This window comes from Denticeps clupeoides, chromosome 15 (assembly GCF_900700375.1).
Source record: "Denticeps clupeoides chromosome 15, fDenClu1.1, whole genome shotgun sequence".
Lineage (NCBI taxonomy): Eukaryota > Metazoa > Chordata > Actinopteri > Clupeiformes > Denticipitidae > Denticeps > Denticeps clupeoides.
Window position 1 is genome coordinate 20003139 of NC_041721.1, and position 23912 is coordinate 20027050.

Genomic DNA, 23912 nt, shown 5'->3' on the forward strand with positions numbered 1-23912 from the left:
GCCATTCTCTTTTCATCACTTTCCTTTACCCTGTATGTATATGTTTGTCTAATTGTTGTATGTTAGCTATAGCCGTGTTTATTAAATTCTTTAAATTCACAATCGTTTGTTTCTGTGTGCTGCTCACATCTGGAGTCACTGAACGTTTGACCCTTTAAGCTACATGCTAAATTACTGCTAGCACGCAGAGTGGGAAAGCTACCTTTCCTGGCAAGAGGGGGGATAATCGTTCCCAGAATTGATAAATAATTATATTATCTGCTCCGTGGACGGACAGATCAAGTAATTGTAACATTAATTCTGCTACAGTTTATCCCAAAATCTAATCTAAATGTTTATTATTAATTATAACCAGTTATAATTAATTATAGATATTTCCTCTTGAGCTAATTCGTTACACATATATGCATGTTATAATTTGAACACTTACTTGTAAACTGAAGTCTCTCCCTGAGCTGGAACCTCCCTGAGCGAATTCCACACAAATCTTGGGAGTGAACGCAAATAATTTAAACAAGCCCCTGACACATTGTTAGCCGTCTCGACAGCTGCAGAACAACTATTGAGACAGGGCACACACACACACACACACACACAAGACCTTTTGGGTCTTCTTGGTGTTTTTATGACTTTTTATAAGATTAGAGAAATGTTTTGTGCGCATTACCATAAACAACTTTGTCTATAGTAGTTTACTGTTGCTTGAATGTATTGATCAAATCTACAGCAAATCCTCCACCACACATTCTGATAGACCTGCTTATGGGTGCTGGGCTGGTTAATATTTATGTTATCATTTGTTCTTTGTTTTATGTATATATCTTTCTAAAAAGATATATATCTTATATATCTATATATATATCTAAAAATCCTATTGCAGCCACAGTAGATTGCAGGGCAACATGGTCAAACAACTGTACATAATAACAAGATATTGTAAGGTGTTAGCACTTCACCATGGTCTGGAAGAAAATCCAGTATGATTTTCAGAAAGAACCAAAGGTCCGAGCATGCCAGGAACATAGTCCAATAAAGAAATTTGCAGTTGATCACACGGAAAAGCCCCTTGGAGGAAGCTTTTATGCTCAGATGAGACAAAGATTTATTCATTTACATTTACTGCATTTATCAGACGCCCTTATCCAGACGCCCTTATTCGTTTAGCCATAATAACAAAAGGTATGTTTGGAGAAGGTTTTCAAACCCCAAAACAATCGATTAACTGTCAAATATTGCTAAAGCAATTTTGGAATTATTTCCCAGAAAAGTGCAGATGAAACAGTTGGAATTGTTTTAAACAGTGATTCCTTGATAAGCTAAATTAAATTTTGAATTTTCATAAAATACCTGTATTTAATACCTTTTAAAAAGAGCATTTTTCATACTTATGATGCATATCCCAATTTACAGTAGTCAGCTCTAATCAGATTTCAACAAAAAATAAATATTCAGTAGAAAATTCCAAAGTGAAGCTAACTGCTGTTGAGCTAAAGACATTCAAAGACAATCTGCTGGAAAACAGTAACTGACAACAGTTGTTTACAATGTAAAATATGCTTTTGCATTGTGTTGTTTGCAGCCTCTATGTGCTACACACGCAAATGTGTGTGTGTGTGTGTGTGTGTGTGTATATGCAATGCTGCACATTGTGCACAGGGTGAACTCAATTGTCGCCCTTTAGCATTTATGATATAGCGCAATTGTCAAAATAGCATCTGGAATGACATGAAAATTATGATCATTTATATATTCACTGAATATACTGCAAATAATACATATACTGCAGCTGTTTTGGGCTCAGCTGTTGTGCTGCATCTGCTCTTTTGGCTCACAATTATTCATCTCTTCTTCTGCACTTTGCTTGCTCCCAGGGTGGACCTCCTTCACGCAGCTCTGAGTAACTCTTTTCTTAGTCTTCTGCCCTTCAGCCTGACCCATGTGACAGTTATGGTTCCTGTAGTACTTCTGTCGTGTGAAGCCTTTGTTGCAGATGGGGCAGCGGAAGCGATAGTTGTCTGTATGAGAGCGCTGGTGCTCGTGCAGGTGGGCTCGTCGGCTAAAGGCCTTCTGGCAGTATTGACATTTAAATGACTTGATGCCTGAGAACAAAAATTAAATTAAATATCTGAATTAAAATGATTGTTCAAAAAACATATATTGACAAAGTTTCAGGCACAGATATTCGGCTTTGTCAGAGATGCATTGATGTTTCAGAAATTCACTGGGTGTCCATTAGTGCTATGCAATTATTTAAGCACCTTTGATTTCTAAACCGCTTATGGCTGCGATTTTATCCATTTATTTATTTAGATTTTTGTTCAGAATACGTTCTTGTTCACATGATTTTAATATGTTAACCAATCAGAGCTGACGCAGTGCACTGGGCAATCGCAGCTGTGCTGAGCAGGAGAAAGATGTTAACCAATCAAAGCACACGACGAAGCTGATTGGGAGAACCAAATAGGCGAGCAGGAGGAAAGAACATAAAATATGGATGCAGGTCAAAATAAAAATGCCAAAAGAGAAATTCAACGTCTGTTGTTTGGGAGTATTTTGGATTCAGGAGAGAGGATGTGTCACAGAGCAAGGTAATTTGCAAGACTTGTGAAATGATTATTCTAACGAAACGGAGCAATATTACAAACCTGTTCCAACATGTAAAACCGCGTCATAAAAAACTGCATGATCAATGCATGTCGACACCATCGAAACAAAGACAGCCCGAACAGACTGAACAAGTATCCATTGTTCAAGCATGTGCAAGCGCTGTGCCTTATGAAAACAGATCAAAACGGCACAAAGAAATTACCGACGCGATCACCTATCATATATGCAAAGATATGATGCCTGCGCACATCGTCAGTAAAGACGGCTTCCGAAGACTAATACAAGGACTTGACGAAAGATACCAGCTGCCGTCTCGAACTCATTTCTTGCAAAAAACTTTAAGAGAGAAATCTGTTTTTTGGTTTTGATTTATGTTACAATTTATACAATTTATTTATTGTTATGACTGGAATTGAGGTTAATCTTGATTTTTTTTTTCCATTATTCCATTTCAATTTTTTTAAAGACAATTTATTACAGTTTTGTTTATCATGCAGTTAGTACTACTGTGTACAGTATGTTATTAACTAGAGTTTAGGTTAATTAATCTTAATTTATTTTATGTTGTCAGTTTTAAAGACAAATTTACAATTTTGTTTCTTAAACACAATACTATGTTATTTCATTGTGAAATGTTTTGTTATGCACTTCTTGTGCACTGAATACATTTAGAATGTATGTAGCTTGTTTGAAAAAGCAAAAACAGTTGCTAAAATCGCATATAAAATCGCAATCGCAATATTCGATCAAAAAATCGCAATATGATTATTTTGTCCATATTGCACAGCCCTAGTGTCCATACGTAGTCACTTCAGATGTCTACTTTCCACTTTAGTAGACATTAATATTTGGGTGCCAATTATAGTTGATTTGTTATTTGGTTTGATTTGATAAGAACTACATTGACTTGTGTAAAAACACCCAAAACATGGGCTTGATCTTGCTTGACAGTTTGAGATTTAAAAAAAAAAAAAAAAAAAGCTTCTCAAATTTATGATAATTATACAGTATCATCACATGTCTAGGTACATGATGTCCAAAATGAAAATAAAACTTGATAAGTGGAGTCCTCTCCAGTGTGTATCCTTAGAGATTATTTTAAATAACCAGCGCATAGATCCTAGAACAGTCACCTTATTGTGGTTGAGAGCCCTAATGATCCTAGGAGCTATGTTGTCTGGAGCACTTGTTGCCCCTGGTAGGGTCTCCCATGACAAATTGGTCTTAGGTAAAGGGTGAGACAAAGAATGGATCAGAAGACCTTTCATGGAAAAAACAACAAAGAGCCAGTGTACCCGGCCTGGAGGGTTACCAGGGTCCCAACCTGGAGCCAGGCCTGGGGTTAGGGCTCGTGAGCGAGCGCCTGGTGGCCAGGCTTTTGCCCATGGGACAAAACCGGATACATGGGCTAATCCAACTGTGGACCCACCACCCGCAGGAGGAACATGAAGGGTCCAGTGCAATGTGGATCGGTGGCAGGAGATTTGGTGGTCCAATTCCCAGACAAGGAAACTGGCTATTGGGACATGGAACCTCACCTCTGTGGCGGGGAAGGAGCTGGAGTTTGTGGAAGAGGTTGAGTGGTACCGGCTAGATATAGTCTGACTTACCTCGACACATAGTATTGGCTCTGGAGCCCAAGTCCATGAAAGAGGTTGGACACTCTCCTTTGCTGGAGTTGCTCTGGGTGAGAGGTGGAGGGCTGGTGTTGTTAGCCCCAAGACTCTCAGCCTGTTTGTTGGAGTTTACCCTGGGGGACGAGAGAGTAGCTTCCCTGCGGCTTCGGGTTGGGGAATGGGTCCTGACTGTTGTTTGCGCTTATGTGCCAAATAACAGCTCAGATTACCCACCCTTTTGGAATCCCTGGGACGAGTGCTAGACTGTGCTCTGACTGGGGACTCCATTGTCCTGCTGGGGAACTTCAACGCTCATGTGGGTAATGACAGCATGACCTGGAGGGGTGTGATTGTGAAAAACGGCCTGCCAGATCTGAACTCGACTGGTGTTTCGTTATTGGACTTCTGTGCAAGCTACAGTTTGGCCATAACGAACATCATGTTCGAACATAAGGATGCCCATCAGTACACTTGGTACCAGGGCAGCCTAGGTCGCAGGTCGATGATTGACTTTGTAGTTGTATCATCTGACCTGTGTCCATACGGTTTGGACACTCGGGTGAAGAGAGGAGCAGAGCTGTCAACTGATCACCACCTGGTATGGGGTTGATGGATTTGTGTTAAGGGCCATTTAGTCCCTGTACCAGAGGAGCGTGAGAGATCCTGCCTCAAGTGGAGGAGTCTTGTTCACGAGTGAGGTAAGAAGGGAACAGGAGATCCACATGTGGATTGGGGCAGCAGCTGCAGTGATGAACCGATCTGTCGTGGTGAAGAGGGAGCTGAGCCAGAAAGCTCTCGATTTACCGGTCAATCCTCACCTATGGTCATGAGATTTGGGTAATGACCGAAAGAACGAGATCATGGATACAAGCGGCCAAAATGAGTTCCCTCCATAGGGTGGCCAGGCGCTGCCTTAGAGATAGGGTGAGGAGCTCGGACATTCGGGAGGAACTGCTGCTCCTCCACATCGAGAGGAGCCAATTGAGGTGGTTCAGGCACCTGGTCAGGATGAATCCTGGACGCCTCCCTGGGGAGGTGTTTCGGGTATGTACTGCCGTCAGGAGGCTCCCGGGTCGACCCAGGACATGGTGGAGACATTATACCTCCAGTCTGGTCTGGGAACCCTTTGGGGTCCTGCCAGAGGAGCTCATGGAGGTGGCTGGGGAGAAGTCTGTCTGGGATTCCCTACTTAGGATGCTGCTCCCGCGACCCGGATAAGTGGAGGAAGATGACGACAACAGTGCGCATAGATTTTTTTCAAGATTCATGGTATTTTCTCCGTACACTGCCCTTTGTTAATTCACTAACTGTAGATAACAACAACGACATTTATTTCTTATATAGCCCCAAATCACATAGCCCCAATGGGCTTTGACAGGCCCTACAGTTGACACCACCCACACTTGACCCTTCTGCACAGAAGGAAGAACTCCACTAGGGCTGCACGATTTGGGGAAAAAGACATATTGCGATTATTGAGATCAATATTGCAATATGCGATTGCGATGTGATAAAGGACACTTGCTTGTACACCTAGTAGGTGTACTTGATTGTACACCTACTCTTATGTATGACCGCCTAGGTCATACATACATACATACTTAAGAATCATAATTGACACAGATCTATAATTTTAAAATAATATAAATTATATTTATATTAGGTCTGCTTCCTTTACCTCCTACATATTTCAAAGGTAAAGTGGTAAAAGCATCTTTAATGTCTAGAATTGATTATTGCAATGCTCTAATTGTTGGATGCCCAGATTAATTTGAACATAGTACTCTGATTCTGTCTTCACTGCATTGGCTACTAAAATTTTGCACTGATTATAAAATTCTGTTAATGATGTACAAAGCTCAGCATGGATTGCCCCTGATTACTTGGGTGACTTAACAGACTACTGCCCTAGTTATGCTCACTAGACAAAAAATTCTCAGCAGGTGGAGGAGCCTTCTGCTACATAGTTCCCCTGCTTTGGAACACCCTTCCTGGTAATGTTCGGAACTCAGACATAGTGTCAATATTTATGTCCAGGCTAAATAAATCTTTTTAGCCAAGCATTCTATGACTAAACTCATATATACTATGATTACCTAGGCTGTCCTTGCTTAATATAGTGTCAAATCATTGGGTAAACAGTTTTTTTTATTTATTTATTTAGTTAGTTTCACAGCCATGTCAATATGCTCAATATCCGCTGTTGTGCCTGAATGCTATCAGCCCTGAACTCTGGTTCCTGGTATTGAGATACTGCCGAGACATACCAGCATGAAACATACCTAATAGTCACCCCAACCAACACCATTTTTTGTGGTGTTTTTGTCTGTGTGCTGGAAGGGTCAATGTCTATGTGATTTCAACTGTAGAGCCTGTCAAAGCCCATTGAATGTGATTTTGGGATTAATAAAAAATAAATATTAAAACTCCTTCTATTATTCCCACCTTGCCAGTAAGAGATATTTTCACACTCCACAACATCACTTTGAATGGGATGGAGCCATGAATCACCACTGAATTGTGTGTCTGTCGCTACATGTTGCTTGCAGCACAAAGAAAAAACACCAACCCTTCAAACAAGGTGCTAATTTCCATCACTAGTGTGACTTGTGGGACCCTAATCTGCTCCCAATGTGTCACCTGCTATCTGTCAATGAATCACGAGCTTCCTAACTGACAGGAAAGCTGGAGGAGACCACTTTTGGAACATGGTCCCTCACGTGCCCCTCCCCACTGCTCTTCTCTCACTACAGCTGTTAAAACACCCACTAAAGCTGTTAAAGTTTTCAGATGACAAAATCATCGGTGCCCCCTCCATCCAGAACCTGAAACAGGGAGAGAGCAGCGAAAACCATCTTACCAGAATGGGACAGTATGTGTGCCTTCAACTTGTCTGGTCTGTTGAATTCTTTAGTGCAGCCAAGATGTGTCCTGCAGCACAACACAAGAAATCAAAGCCTGCCTCAGATCTCAAAAGTGTAAAAGAAAAAAAAAAAAAAATAGGTACAGCTTACCTGAAAGGGCATTTGTATTTCTTAAAGGGATCATGAACCAGCATATGTCTTTTGACTTTGTCCTTTCTATTAAACGTGGCTTCACACACAACACATTTATATGGTTTCTCACCTATAAAGAAACAAACAAACCATCATTTAACATTGAATTTCATGATCCAGATTCAATATGGGTCTCCATGGAGGAGGAATCAATGCTTGGAATATCTCTACCGCGGCTCCCATTTACTGGTCTAGAGACACAGAAGAAAATTACTCTAAAAAGCTGGAACCAGGTACAAAAACAATTAGTTTTTCCCTTTCGCAAGCCATGTCCATAAGTAGGAATATTGAATTTCTTCCATCTCTAACGGACAGGGGCTTTGAAAAGTGGGCGGAGAAAAAATTAATCACTGTAAACCAACTTTTTTGAGGGAAATGTAATGAAAACCTTCACCCAACTAAGAAACAACTTTAATCTACAGTCAGGGGACCATTACAGATATTTACAAATAAGGGATTATTTAATAAAACATAAGGACTGGGATCAGCTTAGAAGAGAACCAACAAACATAGAGAAACATTTGATTCATCTGATTGAAAACAATGCTGTAATGAAATCTACTGCAAACTGATGAAGGATATGTCAGATAATACCCAACATATTAAGCAACAATGGGAAATGGAACTCAATGTGACATTGGATGATGATACTTGGAAAAGTGTTTGTTCTGGTTGTCATAAGAGGGTGGGGAGCCAAATGTGGAAGGAATTTGACTGGAAGTCTAAAATTCAATTTTTGAGGACACCACTAAAGTCTATCCGCTCTGGGAGTTGGGGTAGCAATAAGTGCTGGAGGAACAGTGGACTTGAGGGTGATCAAACGCATATATTCTGGGACTGTCCCACTTTCAAAATTTTTGGACGGAAGTTAAGGGGCACGTGGAGGGGCTCCTTAAAGTGAATCTTTCCTGGGACCCTTTAACGTGTCTACTGGACAAATTCACGGATTATCTGTCCCAGGATCAGAAAACTTTGCTATATCTCCTGTTGGCATGAACAAACCGAAACAGACAAATTCTGCATAATATTAAATAAAACAAACATTTACACCTAACATTACACTTGACACAAAGGACTGTTCTCCTGCCGTCTGCCAAACCCAAACTTGTGCAACGGGTACAAAATACAGTAAAGCATGTCTCCATGTAATATAGAGGTGCTGACCCTGCTCTGTGATTGTACGTGACCATCATGGCTGAGTTGCTGTTGAATTCACTTTGTACAATACCACAGTGGAATATTTTATAGCGAGAAAACTTGAATTATGGGCATACTGCACTAGTGATATGTCTGTAAAGATTCTCAGACATCCAGGTGAATGTGTCTGAAAGTTGAGTCATGGCAACTCGCCCTGAGGTGTTGCTCCTTCTGTGCTGGGCCATCCTCCTGTGTAGCAGGTGTTTGGTTTGGAAACCACCACATACCTGTCCATTTCAAACCCGCGAACACAATGATAGAGACCCAAAGACCGGATAACAAAACGGAAGAAGAACAATATAGTGTATCCTGTCCAGTGCGGTGAAGAATGCTCTGAGCTGTACATTAGGTAAACCAAACAGCTGCTACACAGCGGTGTACCTTCATCTTAAGGACAAAGGACACTCATTTGTGGACGAAAATGTTCTATAGAATTCTATAGAAATCGAACAAGGATTGCTGGTGTCTTCCTCCTGTAAGTCACTTTGGATAAAAGCGTCTGCTAAATAAAGTAAAGTAAATATTGGACAGAGAAGATAGGTGGTTTGAGAGAAGAGTGAGGGAAGCTTTGCATGTGCAAATCAACAACCCCTCACTCAACAAAAGGGGAGGCCTCAGACACAACTTATCTTCAACATATAATGCTGCTCTTTCATCCATCCTCCCCAAAAAATCAGACCCAATTCACACGTCCACCAGGTTGGCCACACTTAACGACCCACTTAATGGGGGCAAGAGGAGCTGCCAGGGCGGGGCTGTCACATCTACCCACCCCCCTCACCTTTATTTAACTTAATGAGCCTTTTCAAGGCAGGAGTGAGGTGAAACCAACCTAGAGGATAAATTTGTGATCACAAGCCCTCAGACGCACTGGTGACATTACAACACAGTACTGGAGTTCATCGGAAATTCCTCCGGAGAGCAATTTATTCTTTCACAAATGTTTGGCGAAGCAGTCTGCATGCTTTGTTTGATTTTATACAACATTTAAGTGATTGGAAGACTCTTACTGAAGGCAAAAAGGTGGTGGGAAAATCATGATGTGAGGCGGTTTTGCAGCCCCAAGCATAGGGAGCCTCATTTGGGTTTCTGCAGGTTTAAGGAAAACCTTTTATAAGGCCACTTCATCAAATTTACAACCCTTTGTCAGGGTCGTCAACTACATTTGTCCAAGAGCCAGAGTTTTTGAATTATGAATGATTATATATCGAATTTATGAATTATTATATATTGAGTCTATGAATTATTATACATTGTAAATATATTTTATTAAATATATTCATTTTCCTTCCAAGACTCAAATTCAGACTTGCAATTCGGGAACAAAAAGTCACATTGCAATTACTGAGATCAATATTGTGACGTGATGGCACTTGCTTGCCTATTAATAAAATAAATCATATAAAATTAATAATTACTAAATCTTTACTAAATTACTAAAGCTTTATAAAAATAAATAACGAATATATCAATAAGATTTTTTTCAAAAACAGGTACAGCATTTGCACAGTTACATATGTACTGTCTAACATGTACAGTATTGTTTAAAATAATAGCAGTGCAATGTGACTGACCAAAATAATCCAAGTTTTTAGTATATTTTTTATTGCTACATGGCAAACAATTTACCAGTAAGTGCAGTAGATTCTCAGACTCAACATCCAGGTGAATGTGTCTGAAAGTAAAGGTGAGGATTTCAAAGAGAAATGCATGGTGCCTACAGTGGAACATGGTGGTGGCAGTGTCATTATGTGGGGCTGCATGAGTGCTGCTGGTATTGGGGAGCTGAATTTCATTGATGGTATCATGAACAACAATGTTCTGCTCTATATTGCACAAGAAGATGCTGCCCGAGATAAGCATGGCATTAAGATAACATGACATTTCCATCTCTGTCTTCCCTGACTTCACAGTTAAAGTAGCCAAGGCCCAAGCCACATTTAACGACATCAGATGGCAGCTTTGCGGGATGGAGCGGGTGAAGTTCAGTATCTTAACCTTGTCCGACTCAGACTCATCTCAACACTGAGAAAACTTTCTACACACCAAAGGAGGCCTGAGTCTTAATCTTGTGAAGCTTTGAGGGACATGGTCTGATTCATGTTCGACTAGATTTTGGTTTAAGTACCACACCCTAGCTTTAGAATGGATAAATGAGTTTGTGGTGTGTATCTTTTTAATCATTACAGTTCCTGAAGTGACATTACCATAATTGCCATTATTTTCATTGCTCTTGTTACTCTACTGTGCTTATTAGAGCGTGGAAGGTCACCCTGAGCTCTTTTGTGCTGTCATACGTTCGGAGTATTGATGTGGCATAGGTTTTGCTTTTATTTATTCTCTTCTCATCTTTCTCCTTACCCCTTTCTGGGTTGTTTCAGCTATCCACATCATGGCTGGTCATAGCGGGCCAGTGGGTTCACTGCGCTTTGTAAGATGGAATATTAAAAGGACCACATCACCCTATAAAACGTTGCAGGGTATTTGCAACTCCCTAACCTAGACACATATAATTTAATTCTTAGTGGTGATTTCAACCTGGTGATTGAGCCAAATCTGGACAGATCACGTCCCACACTGTCCAAGATGTTATCCAAGTCTGCAGCTGCTGTTTTGTTATTTATGGATCGCTATAAATAGTTTGACCCCTGGAGATATATCAACCCCACCACCAAACAATTTTTTACCTGTTTACCATTCATATTCAAGGACTGTTTTTTTTTTCTTGATTGATAGTGGAATTCTCTCTATCATTACAAATTATCAATATCATAATATTGTAATCTTAGGGGCCAAATAATCTCATATGAAGAAAAGGTATAATTACATTTTTACATTTACGGCATTTATCAGATGCCCTTATCCAGAGCGACTTACAATCAGTATTTACAGGGACAGTCCCCCCCTGGAGACACTCAGGGTTAAGGGTCTTGCTCAAGGACACAATGGTAGTAAGTGGGATTTGAACCTGGGTCTTCTGGTTCATAGGTGAGTGTGTTACCCACTAGGCTACTACCACCTCACAGACCTGTAAAAAATACACGACATAGACAAAAAGTGGTGGTAGTAGACTAGTGGGTAACACACTCGCCTATGAACCAGAAGACCCAGGTTCAAATCTCGCTTACTACCATTGTGTCCCTGAGCAAGACACTTAACCCTAAATTGCTCCGGGGGGGACTGTCCCCTGTAACTATTCATTGCAAGTCGCTCTGGATAAGGGCGTCTGATAAATGCCATAAATGTAAATGTAAATGCAAAAAAATACACTGGTCCATCTATTACAGCCCTATAGAAGGAAAGGTTGCTTTTGCAAGCAGAATTTAACAATCTCTCTACTGCTAAGACTGAAAGGCTACTTTTAAAAACCAGATGAATATACTATAAACACAGGTATAAAGTCTGCAGGCTACTATCTCATCAGCTTAGACAAGTTCAGGCCAGCTGAGATCCACACAGCACATGGAACTGCGTCCAACCAACCAGAAATCATAAATGAAAAAATTAAGGAGTTCTACACCAATCTATACACCTCACAGACAGTTAGTTCACCCGAAATCCACACATTCCTTGATCAATTAGAAATTCTTAAAATTTGCAGTGAAGAGTGATCATGCTTGGACCTTGGGATATCTTGCAAAGATATAACACAAGTTATATCTTCTTTACCATAATGCAATATGGTAAATCCAATTGGATTCCCAATTGAGTTTATAACGTTTTCTCAACCAAGCTGACCCCTAAACCTTTTGAGGAAATTCTTTCCAAACAGAAGCTGCCCTGTACAATGACCCAGTCATAGTGGTTCTACCCAGAAAAAGATAGGGACCCACATGTATGCGGTTTATATCGGTCAATAAGCTTCCTTTCATGCAACTATAAAATTCTTTCAAAGGTCTGGCCATATGAAAGAAATTGGCCAAAAGTCCAGCCATATTCTCAGGCAGCATAAAAGTAAAATGTTAAAAGAGGATTACAGGTTTTAATATATTTGTCTAACCCTTTGGAATCCATTCCAGTCCTTATGGATATAGTAAGTTCAATTTCTGGCTATAAACTGAATTTCACTAAAAGCTCCCTCCTGCAGGTTAATCAGTTAGCAGCATAATTCGATCTTTGCGCCTTTCCTTTTAAACAGATTGTGGAATTTACATATTTGGAAATTTCTCATTCTTACAAGGACCGTTATGGTAAAAAGTACTTGAGTACACAAAGAATTTTTTATATTTATTTCAAAAGCTTCCTATCTTTTTATCTAAGTATGTCTTCAGGGAACAAGGTGCTTTGATGTCTTCCTTAGTGTGGAATAAGTCCACCTCACATATGAGGAATGCCTTTCTAGAACTGCCTAAGGCAGCAGGTGGTAAGGGTTTGCCAAATTTCATGTACTATTACTGGGCATGTACTATTCTTGGCCCTGTCTGTGCCAATAAGGAGCTATTAAATTAATAGGCTCTCCCGCACTTACACTGCTGTCCACACGTGTCCTTAACCCTGTAGTGATATACTCACTTAATATGTGGTTTCAGTTTAGGAGCAATATTTCTGAGCAATATTTTCTTACCATCTCTAACTGATGCAGTATTTCAAACCTGGCACAACAATTGCTTGATCTTTATGAAAGATCTCGTTGTTGAAGGAACTCTTATGACACTTGAAGCCCTACAAAAAAAAAAGTTACAATATTCCCACATCTTTTATTCTTTTAGATTCAAGTTTTGTGAGCAAATACTTTTTACATTTACCAGTTGAAAATGTGTTGGAAAATGTATATAAGTTATCATGCAATTCCCTTTTTGACATATATATCTCTCATGTATTAAACTGTATTAATCTTTTGAATATACAAACTATGTGAATCATTAGTCTCTTGGGTGAGAAGGAATGTTTGAAGGACAGTTTGCAGAACAGAATGAACGTGACTTGATAAGAGGAGGCCTGCAACTGCTGAGAAGCAAGAAGCCAGCGAGCATGACCTTGTGATGTAGCATCTACCAAGAAACAAGCCTACATGCAAGAATTATAAGCATGTGATCACATGGTAAATATACCGCCCAGTACTAAATCAAAAGACAGGATGCGATTGAGACCGCAAAGCTGTTGGAGGCATGATGTAATGTGCATCTCTGATCACTCTCCTTGCAAGTAAAAAGAACTCAAATGCTTTGAGTCATTCTTCTCTAGTTTATAAGTGTTGGAACGACGTATAACTCTTAACAAAATGTCTTGAATATTCTTGCTCTGGACCCCTTTACAAGAGGTAGCATGTCACAATTATACATCTTGATCCAGTGTCCATTCACCTTCATGGAAAAGAACCAAAACGGAATTGGATTGGTGGGATCTTGACATCGTACAGATGTATTCTACGGTATTCAGTGCGTAGACACTGTTTATACCTCCTTGGACTGTATCAGACATTGATTGATCCAGTTCAAAGTATTATATTGTCTGCACTACTCGGCAGATAAAGTGAAAAAAAAAAAAAAAAGTGAAAGTGAAGTGATTGTCATTGTGATACACAGCACAGCACACAGTGCACACAACGAAACAAGTCCACAGCTTTTAACCAATCACCCTCAGTGAGCAGTGGGCAGCCATGACAGGTGCCCGGGGAGCAGTGTGTGGGGATAGTGCTTTGCTCAATGGCACCTCAGTGGCTCCTTGGTGGATCAGGATTTGAACCGGCCACCTTCTGAATACGGGGCCGCTTCCTTAGCGCAGTGGTGGTTATCCTTGTTCTGTGTGTTGTTCTCACTGTAAAATGTTTTTTTTTTCAGAATTTTACAGGTAGCCAGTGAAAGAAAGACAGAATATGATTAATGTACTCACATTTTCTTTTTAGGATACTTGCAGCGGCATTTTGAACCGGCTGAAGTTTATTAACCCCCTTTTTTGCCAGACAGCCCCTGGTACCAAGGGAAGCAGAGTGACTGCCATTTAAATGGTTTAAATACCTGCTAAACATGTACAGACCTATACATGTCACTTATACATGCCCATTCTACCCAGGAAAAGGGGTCCCTTTAAAACTCTCTCCTTCCAAAAGTTTCTTAATTTTTTTCCTCAATAGCTTTCTCAAAGATTGACAGAAAAAGTGGTTTCATTTATATCATGATATATCTTGATGTTGCTCTAGGTGACCTATTGCTTTTAACATCACAGCAAAAGCCATTAGCACTTTCAAAAAAGCATTCCATCATATATTGTCATCAGTGTCGGGGAGTAACGGAATACATGTAATGCCGTTACGTATTTAGAATACAAAATATGAGTAACTGTATTTCGTTACAGTTACTGTTTAAATGAGTGATAATCAGAATACAGTTACTTTTAAAAAAATATATGGATTACACTGCTGTCTTTTCCAGTTTCATATGTTAGGCTATCCCCTCTCTAATTTTGGTAATTCCACGCTGCGCGGACCATGCATAACATGGGTGTTCTGTCGAAAATGCTGCCTATAGAGTTGTACTACCTAACATGTGCAGTCCCTCAAGTTTGCTCTCCGTTTCAGCGTCCATAAATCCATGCTACCCCTGAAATTGTAAATAAATATGATTTCATTCACTATTGAGTATTAGTGCCATTTAAAGTGATTTGTACCATTATCGGAAATGCACAAATTTAAACAGAACCCTATACGCTAGCACCGACAAAGCTGCACAAATCTTCAGAACACCGGAAACCTAAACAAATAAGAGGCTCTAATGTAAGCTTCCTGTTAATGTTGGTGGCGTCAGTTACATAATGGACCAGCAGTGGCCGGGCAGGAATGCACTTCTTACTTGGAAATTCCGACACCACTTCACATTTAAAGAAGAAATGCTTAGGTGAATCTGATCATGCAATGCAAACTGTTTGCCAGCAACCAAGCTGCTCTCAGCGTCAAAAGACTCCACAAGCAACCTAAAGAAACATCTGGAAGTAAGGTCTTTAATTTTTTTTTCCCTTTTTTGTCCTAATCAGGAAGAGGGTCATTGAAAATGCTGTTTTTTTCCTTGTGCAAGGCTACTTTTTATTTGAACTAAGTGATTGTATATGTTGGTGACCATAACAGTAAATACTGTTCAATGGCATATTTTATGTTTGTCTAATACTCTTCCACATTTCAGCTTTATAAATAAAGAAATGGTTAAGGAAAAAAAAAGTTTTTTTTATTATCTGTGATTGCTACATTCATGTAGTTGTAAAAAGCATGACAATATATTAAGTAATCCAAAGTATTCAGAATATGTTACTCACATTGAGTAACGTAACGGAATACGTTACAAACTACATTTTGGGGCATGTATTCTGTAATCTGTAATGAAATACAAGTAACCTTCCCAACACTGATTGTCATACCTGAGTGTATTCGAGAGTGCAGTTTGAGGTAATGCTCTGTTTTAAAAAACTTCTTACAGATGAGACACTTGAATTTCCCTCCAACCCCATGAGTGGGGAGATGTCTCCGAAAATACTTCTCACAAGGGAATACCTAGGGATGAACAACATTGCACCTGGGTCACTGAAAAAAAATTCTTCACAAACCACCCCATGAGCACAAACTGGTTCATGTACCTTTTGGCAGTGAGGACAGGGGAAGTTGTGAGAGACAGTCAAGAGATGCTGCTCCAGAGCCTCCTGTGTGGAATATCTGTTTTGACATTTCATGCATCTGAGAGGAAAAACAGAAATGCAACCTTAAGACATTGCTCTTTAAAATGAATAAATGCGTACATTCAGAGCAAAGGTGTTTAGTGGAATATGCAACAGATCAAACAAACCTGTAGAAGGAATGCTCTTTGTGGGTGTTCTGCTCAGGGCAGAAGCTGTGGGAGTACTGGTGAACTCCAAGCTCAAACAGAGAAAGAAAGACTTTGCTGCATTGGTGACAGTGATAAGTCAGGTGCTCTTGGTGTGAGCGGATGTGCTCTAGGAATGAATCCAGCTTCTGGAAAGTCTGGCAGCAGGTTTTCACTACACACTTGTAAACCTACCACAAAAAAAATAGAAAAATCATTCAAATTTTAAGTCATTTTTTTCTATCTATTTTTATGGGACACACCTGCTCATTTTTGTGTTGGGTCATGTGGGACTTCAGCTGAAAGTAACTGTTGAATTTGTTTGAGCAGAACTGGCACTGGTAGGAGCTGTCGTTGAGGGGGACCTGCTTGCTCTTATTCTGGCTGGTCTCTTGCACAAGCACTTCTGCGTGGTCATCAGGATCTCGCCGGCCTTCATCAGCATCTTGATAAAAAACACACCCACCTCTGTCTGATCATATAACGTTTGCAACACATGAAGCAGATGTATTCTACGGTATTCAAAAATGCCTGAATGGCTGGGTTTCAGTCAGCAGCACTTAAGCTCTTGTTGCAGTCAAACCAAAGTTTTATGGGATCTGATGGGTGACCTGCATGAGGCATACCAGATGATAAAATATTGATTATTGCTGCATAACACAACACTCAACCACTATCCATAACCAATTTCCAGCACACACCATTAACTCATACATATGGCCAGTTTACCAATCCACCTAGAATGCATTCCTTTTGGTGATGTTAGTAAACTGAAGAACCCAGAGAAAGCCTGTACCAAAGCACATTCAATAATTCACAGTCAAACTACTAAAATTAAAGTGTTCACTGTTGTTGGGTGTTTTACTGACCATTTTGTATTCAACTGCAGGAGAGTGAAAGGACTGTGTTCACTGCCACTACTGGAACTGATTCAAGGATTCAAAGTGTTTATTGCCATATGAACAGTAAAATGAAATTCTTTCTTTGCTCTCCACATACAAATGCCAAGTCAAGATAGTATAATTACTAAAAAAGATAGTGAGGACTTAAGTTTGTGCAGATGTGGTGGTAGAAGCCTAGGGTTAACACACTCGCCTATGAACCAGAAGACCCGGGTTCAAGTCCCGCTTACTACCATTGTGTCCCTGAGCAAGACACTTAAGTTGCTCAAGGGGGACTGTCCCTGTAACTACTGATTGTAAGTCGCTCTGGATAAGGGCGTCTGATAAATGCTGTAAATGTAAATGTGTAAATGTAAATGTAAATTGGTTATTACCTGTGCTTTTGCAAAGTGAATGTGCAAGCAGAAAAGTGAAACTGAAGTGATCATTGTAATGCACAGCAAGCACAGCACACAGTGCACACAACTAAATGTGTCCTCTGCATTTTACCAATCACCCTTAGTGAGTAGTGGGCAGCCATGAAAGGGGGCCAGGAGCAGTGTGTGAGGACGAAGCTTTGCTCAGTGGCACCTTAGTGGCACCTTGATGGTGCAGGATTTGAACCAGCAACCAAATTTATTTACTCAAAAAAAATTATAGTATTAAAGAAAAATTACAGTATTAGAAATTACAGTATGATGTGCAAACGTGCAAGGTGTAGAAAATTACAGTATGAGGTAGATGGGGGTAATGTAAAGTGTGAAAGTGATTGTCACTTGTGATACACAGCAGCACAGCACACGGTGCACACAGGGAAATTTGTCCTCTGCATTTGACCCACCACCCTGAGTGAGCAGTGGGCAGCAATGACAGGCACCCGGGGAGCAGTGTGTGGGGACGGTGCTTTGCTCAGTGGCACCTCAGTGGCCCTTTGGCAGATTGGGATTCGAACCAGCAACCTTCTGATTAATGGGGTCGCTTTCTTAACTGCTAGGCCACCACTTCCCCAATTTTTTGAGTAATGTGCAAAGGAGCTTAGTGCTAAACAGGAGTCTGATGGGAGTAGGAAATTAGGAGTTGTTTAGTCAGGAGGTTCTACATTCCACATTTCTGAACCTTCGTCCTGAGGGCAGGAGTGTGGACAATCCGTTTTGGGGGTGTGTAGAGCCTTTGAGGAGGGAGGCAGCTCTCCTCTGGACTCTGTGGTGGTAGATGCTCTACAGAGAGGGCAGCGGAGTCCTGATTATCTTCTCGGCAGTTGTTATTTCTCTCTGCGTGCATTTGAATTCCACAGCAGTGGTGTTGCCTTAACACGTGGTGATGCAACTGGTTAGTGTGCTCTCCACAGGGCAGCTGTAGAAGATGCTGAGGATGTTGGCTGACATGCCAAAATATTTTCAGCCTCCTCAGGAAGTCGCTATTGAGCCTTATTTACCAGCTGTGTGGTGTTCAGTGAGCAGCTGAGGTACTTAAAACTGCACACCCTCTCCACTTCAAGTTAATGGATAAACAGTGGCTGATAAGGCCTCCTCTTCTTTCTTGTGTCCACTATCATCTCCTTTGTCTTATCCATGTTAAGAGTGAGATTGTTGTCCTCACACCATGACATCAGGCCAGCCACCTCTCTCTTGTAAACTGCTTCGTCTAACTGCAGTGTGATCCACAAACTTTAGGATGATGTTGTCTTGCAACACAGTCATGGGTGAACATGGTGTAGAAGACTGGACTGAGGACACATCCCTTTGGAATTCCAGTATTTGTGGTAATGCTGACTGAAGTCATGTTACCGATCCAGACAGACTGAGGCCTGCCAGTCAAAAAGTCCAGGAGCCTGTCACAGAGCCAAGGGCAATCAGTTTGTGGGTTGAGTTTGTGGGGGATGACAGTGTTAAAGGTGGAGCTGTAATCAACAAAGATTATCCTGATGTCTTTATTTTCCAAGTGGCAGAGTGCACAGTAAAAGGCAGCAGCGATGGCATTTGATGTGGACCTGTTGGGCCGGTAGGCATACTGTCTGGGATGTTGCTCTTCATGTAGGCCAACATCACCCTCTCAAAATACTTTGTAATGATTGGAGTGAGTGCTACTGTTCTGTAGTTGTTCAGTATGCATAATTGTGTTTCACAATTTGATTTATTAACGATTTGATCATTTTAAGGCTTATCAATAAAAAAAAAAGTCTGATCACTTTAACTTTTTTTTTACCTGAAAACTCTTTACCCATATTTAATTGTGAATGAAACGGGAACACTGACATGAAATTAGAAGGTTGCTGGTTGCCGCTGCCGACTGCTCACCAAGGGTGATGGGTTAGACATTTTGTTGTTTGCACCGTGTGCTGTGTTTCACAATTACAATCACTTCACTTCACCCTCAGCATAATGTACACATCCAGCACATGGTTCCAGCCTGTCTCTCTCAACCACTGAGGAGGATTAAACACATAAAAAACAGCATATCCAGATGGCATCAGCTCATCGGGTCCTGGACAGATAAACTGTGTGAGGTGATGTAACACATTTTCAACCTGAGCCTGAAGCTGGGGAGAGTCCCACAGGTCTGGAAAATCTCATGTGGTACCAGTACCAAAGACTCCACGACCCAAGGACTTCAACAGCCACAGGCTGGTGCCTCTGACATCCCTGATGAATACCCTAGAGTGGATGGTCCTGCATCAGCTTCGGCCCCGGGTGAGCTCATCACTGGACCCTCTTCGGTTTGCCTACCAGCCTGGCACTGGAGTGGATGATGCAGTCATTCACCTCTTACATCGTTCTCTCTCTCACCTGGTGACTGCTAGGAGTACTGTGAAAATCAAAACCATATTTCCCACAATCCTGAGGGACAAGCTGGAGTACACAAGAGTGAATAAGCACCTCAACAACATGAACTACCTGACCAACTGACCCCAGTATGTGAAAACTCAGAGCTAAAGGTACCTTGGAGTTCATCTGAACAATAAACTGAACTGGACTCACAGATCTACAGGAAAGTGCAGAGCAGGCAGGCCTTTGCTGCGGAGGCTCAGGACTTTTATAGTGAAGGGCCCAATCATTGTTTACTTCACCACAAGTTACTTCAGGGGTATCAAACTCAATTGCCTACTCTCCTGTTTCTCCTGTGTCGGACGAAGGTGTAATATCTCAAAAGACATCAGACTTAACCCAATAATATATAATTTTGGTCAAGTATGGTGGGAGGTACAAGGTTTGTTGTGGAAAGGTGGTTTTCTATCTCAGTACCCACCACAGGCAATCAGGACTTTCCAATGGGGGTTAAGTCTTCAATGTTTGCATAGCCCTATCAAATGCATATGTCAGAAAAAAATTCCTATTACATCATGAAAATTGTTCTCAATTCATTTCTTCTTTTTATCCTGTTCTTGATTCTGCTAGTTCAGATGGCATGATCAGGGTTAAACGTAGGACTGGGCGATGATCGTTAAAAAATTCAGCTCTATATCAGTGACTAATTGCATAAAATATCCTGAAAACTAGAGCAGGCAAATAAGCGCATACATGCCAGACATTAATATTTGAATCACATGACATAATATGAAAGAGAGAGAGCGAGAGAGAAAACACGCCTATGTGTGAATCACTGACTATAGGCAAATAGAATCCAGATTTAATCCAGTTTAAGTGTGGTCAAACCAGGGAACTAGTCATTTAATGATGTTTAATTCTGTGGGTTTTTTTTTGTAGGAAACACTGATCTGACAAACTGGTGATGAACATCGACTGAAAAACTGGAAGTATTCATTTCTCAAATATGGCTGGTTGTGCTTCTTTTACCTGCTTCTTGTCCTTGTTCCTGCAGATGCTCTTGGTTGCCATTCTTACAAAGAGGTAAAACCTTGAATGTGATGGGCAACTGGGAAACAGTGCTGCAGAGACCACTGGGCCATACTTTGTGTGTTTGCATGTGTTTCTTCACATTGGATTTCTGGGCAAAAGCACGGCCACAGACAATGCACTGGAAGGGCTTCTCACCTGTGTGACTACAGAGAGGAGATTCTGATTACAAAATAGTGCTTCATTTCACCACAAACTTGCTATGTCTGTGTGCTATACAAACACAATCTAACTCAAATATTGCTCTGGAACTTCAGTTTTAAACTCTTACCTACGAATGTGCTGTTGGAGATCAAAGTTTTTGGAGAAGACTTTGTCACAGAAATTGCATATCAGCTTCTGAACCTTTTCTTTGTTTTTCCCTACAGAAAATGAAATATCCAACCTGTAAAAGACAAACCAACTGCTGCAACAAACTAGCTGTTGCTGCATCATGTAGATCAAAAAACTGTATACATACACACATGGAATTGGTGGTACCCTTCAATCAATGAAAGAAAAACTCACAATGGTCACAGAAATAACTTTAATCTGACAAAAGTAATAAATAATAAAAATTATATGAAATTTAACTAATAAAAGTCAGACATTGCTTTTCAACCATGCTTCAACAGAATTATCAAAATAAACTCATGAAACAGGCCTGGACAAAAATGATGGTACCCCTAGACAAGACTGAAAATAATGTGACCAAAGGGACATGTTAATCCAAGGTGTGTCCACTAATTAGCATCACATGTGTCTACAATCAGTCAGTGGAACTATATATAGGGCTCCAGGTAGTCACTGTGTTGTTTGGTGACATGGTATGTACCACACTCAACATGGACCAGAGGAAGCGAAGGAAATAGTTGTCTCAGGAGATTAGAAAGAAAATTATAGACAAGCATGTCAAAGGTAAAGGCTATAAGACCATCTCGAAGCAGCTTGATGTTCCTGTGACTACAGTTGCACATATTATTCAGAAATTTAAGACCCATGGGACTGTAGCCAACCTCCCTGGACGTGGCCACAGGAGGAAAATTGATGACAAATATAATACGAGACGTATAATACGAATGGTAACAAAAAAGCCCAGAAAAACTTCTAAAGAAATCCAAGGTGAACTTCAAGCTCAAGGAACATCAGTGTCAGATCGCACCATCCGTCGTTGTTTGAGCCAAAGTGGACTTCATGGGAGACGACCAAGGAGGACACCATTGTTGAAAACAAATCATAAAAAAGCCAGACTGGAATTTGCCAAACTACCAGATTCTGGAAGAATTCTTTGCCAGATTCTGGAAGAATGTCCTATGAACAGGTGAGACAAAATTTGAACTTTTTGCCAAAGCACATCAGCTCTATGTTCACAGACGGAAAAATGAAGCATATCAAGAAAAGAACACAGTCCCTTCTGTGAAACATGGAGGAGGCTCTGTTATGTTCTGGGGCTGCTTTGCTGCATCTGGTACAGGGTGTCTTGAATCTGTGCAGGGTACAATGAAATCTCAAGACTATCAAGGGATTCTAGAGAGAAATGTGCTGGCCAGTGTCAGAAAGCTTGGTCTCAGTCGCAGGTGATGGGTTAGACATTTTGTTGTTTGCACCGTGTGCTGTGTTTCACCTCAATCAAGCCCTGACCTCAATCCTATTGAGCATCTTTGGAAAGAGCTGAAACATGCAGTCTGGAAAAGGCACCCTTCAAACCTGAGACAACTGGAGCAGTTTGCTCATGAGGAGTGGGCCAAAATACCTGCTGAGAAGTACAGAAGTCTCATTGACCGTTACAGGAATCGTTTGTTTGCAGTGATTGCCTCAAAAGGTTGTGCAACAAAATATTAAAGTTACCATCATTTTTGTCCAGGCCTGTTTCATGAGTTTATTTTTTTAAAATAATTCTGTTGAAGCATGATTGAAAATCAATGTCTGACTTTCATTGATTAAATTTCATATAATTTGATTATTATTACTTTTGTCAGATTAAAGTTATTTCTGTGAAAGTTTTTCTTTCATTGACTGAGGGGTACCAACAATTTTGTCCACGTGTGTATGCTCAGATGTGAATGACACAGTGATCAACTGCTAGCAAGGCTCAAGTGAGGATATTAAAAAAAAAAAAAAAGCATGTTTACAATGATGTAAAAAAGGATTTGGCAGCCACCAATTGTGTAAGTTGTCCACTTAAAAAGAGAGTTCTGTCTTCTGTGAGTATTAAGCACCAACAAGCAAGAACTCAAGCCCTCATAGACATTTTACTTCTTTAAGTTCTTCTGTCCTTCACAGAGGAAGAAGGGGAAGACATCTGAAAATGCTTTAACCTTGGTAATCTGAATTTTATTATTGCCAATGTATTTAAACTCATCTGATGTTACCTGGACATTCAGAGGCATGGCAGAAGTTACAAGAATTAACAGTGTCCTTTGTTGTTTCTGCCTTGTCCAAGCAGACAAAATTCAAGATTCAAGAGTTTACACAGTACCGTGAATTAAAATACTATTTCACACAGATAGAAACGTAAAAGAAAGAATATTTTATATATACAGTACAGGCCAAAGGTTTGGACACACCTTCTCATTCAATGCGTTTTCTTTCTTTTCATGACCATTTACGTTGGTAGATTTTCACTGAAGGCATCAAAACTATGAATGAACACATGTGGAGTTATGTACTTAACAAAAAGTCCACAGTCACCAGACCTGAACCCAATCGAAATGGGGAAGGCAAAGGGGCCAACAAGTGCTAAACACCTCTAGGAACTCCTTCAAGACTGTTGGAAAACCATTTCAGATGTTGCCAAGAGTGTGCAAAGCAGCATTAGAACATTTTGCCCTTCCATTCAAGAGGGCTTTCTCAAGATTGGGAAAATTGTAAAGCTTTCTGTACACTGAACAAAGACAAACAGGACAATCATGTAAGTGGATATGTTGGATATTTC

The 23912-nt window shown here is 40.5% G+C and overlaps 1 protein-coding gene across 4 annotated transcripts in view; it reads right to left on the reverse strand.

The window, feature by feature from the left end:
- Window positions 1-1085: 1085 nt before the first annotated feature.
- The window catches only part of znf341 (zinc finger protein 341), a 30143-nt gene continuing 7316 nt past the window's right edge, over window positions 1086-23912 (reverse strand). The window contains exons 7-15 of one of the 4 annotated variants that reach the window (XM_028954419.1): window positions 21270-21360; window positions 21137-21144; window positions 16527-16708; window positions 16246-16454; window positions 16040-16136; window positions 15824-15956; window positions 7238-7349; window positions 7084-7154; window positions 1086-2099 (exon numbers count right to left, since the gene is read on the reverse strand). In XM_028954419.1, coding sequence (XP_028810252.1) covers window positions 1798-2099; window positions 7084-7154; window positions 7238-7349; window positions 15824-15956; window positions 16040-16136; window positions 16246-16454; window positions 16527-16708; window positions 21137-21144; window positions 21270-21360 — 1205 coding nt within the window. In that variant the 3' untranslated portion in view covers window positions 1086-1797. Of the gene's footprint in view, window positions 2100-7083; window positions 7155-7237; window positions 7350-14188; window positions 14386-15823; window positions 15957-16039; window positions 16137-16245; window positions 16455-16526; window positions 16709-20938; window positions 21145-21269; window positions 21361-23912 lie in introns of those variants that run through there. The other 3 variants (XM_028954418.1, XM_028954421.1, XM_028954420.1) reach the window with 3 other exon arrangements.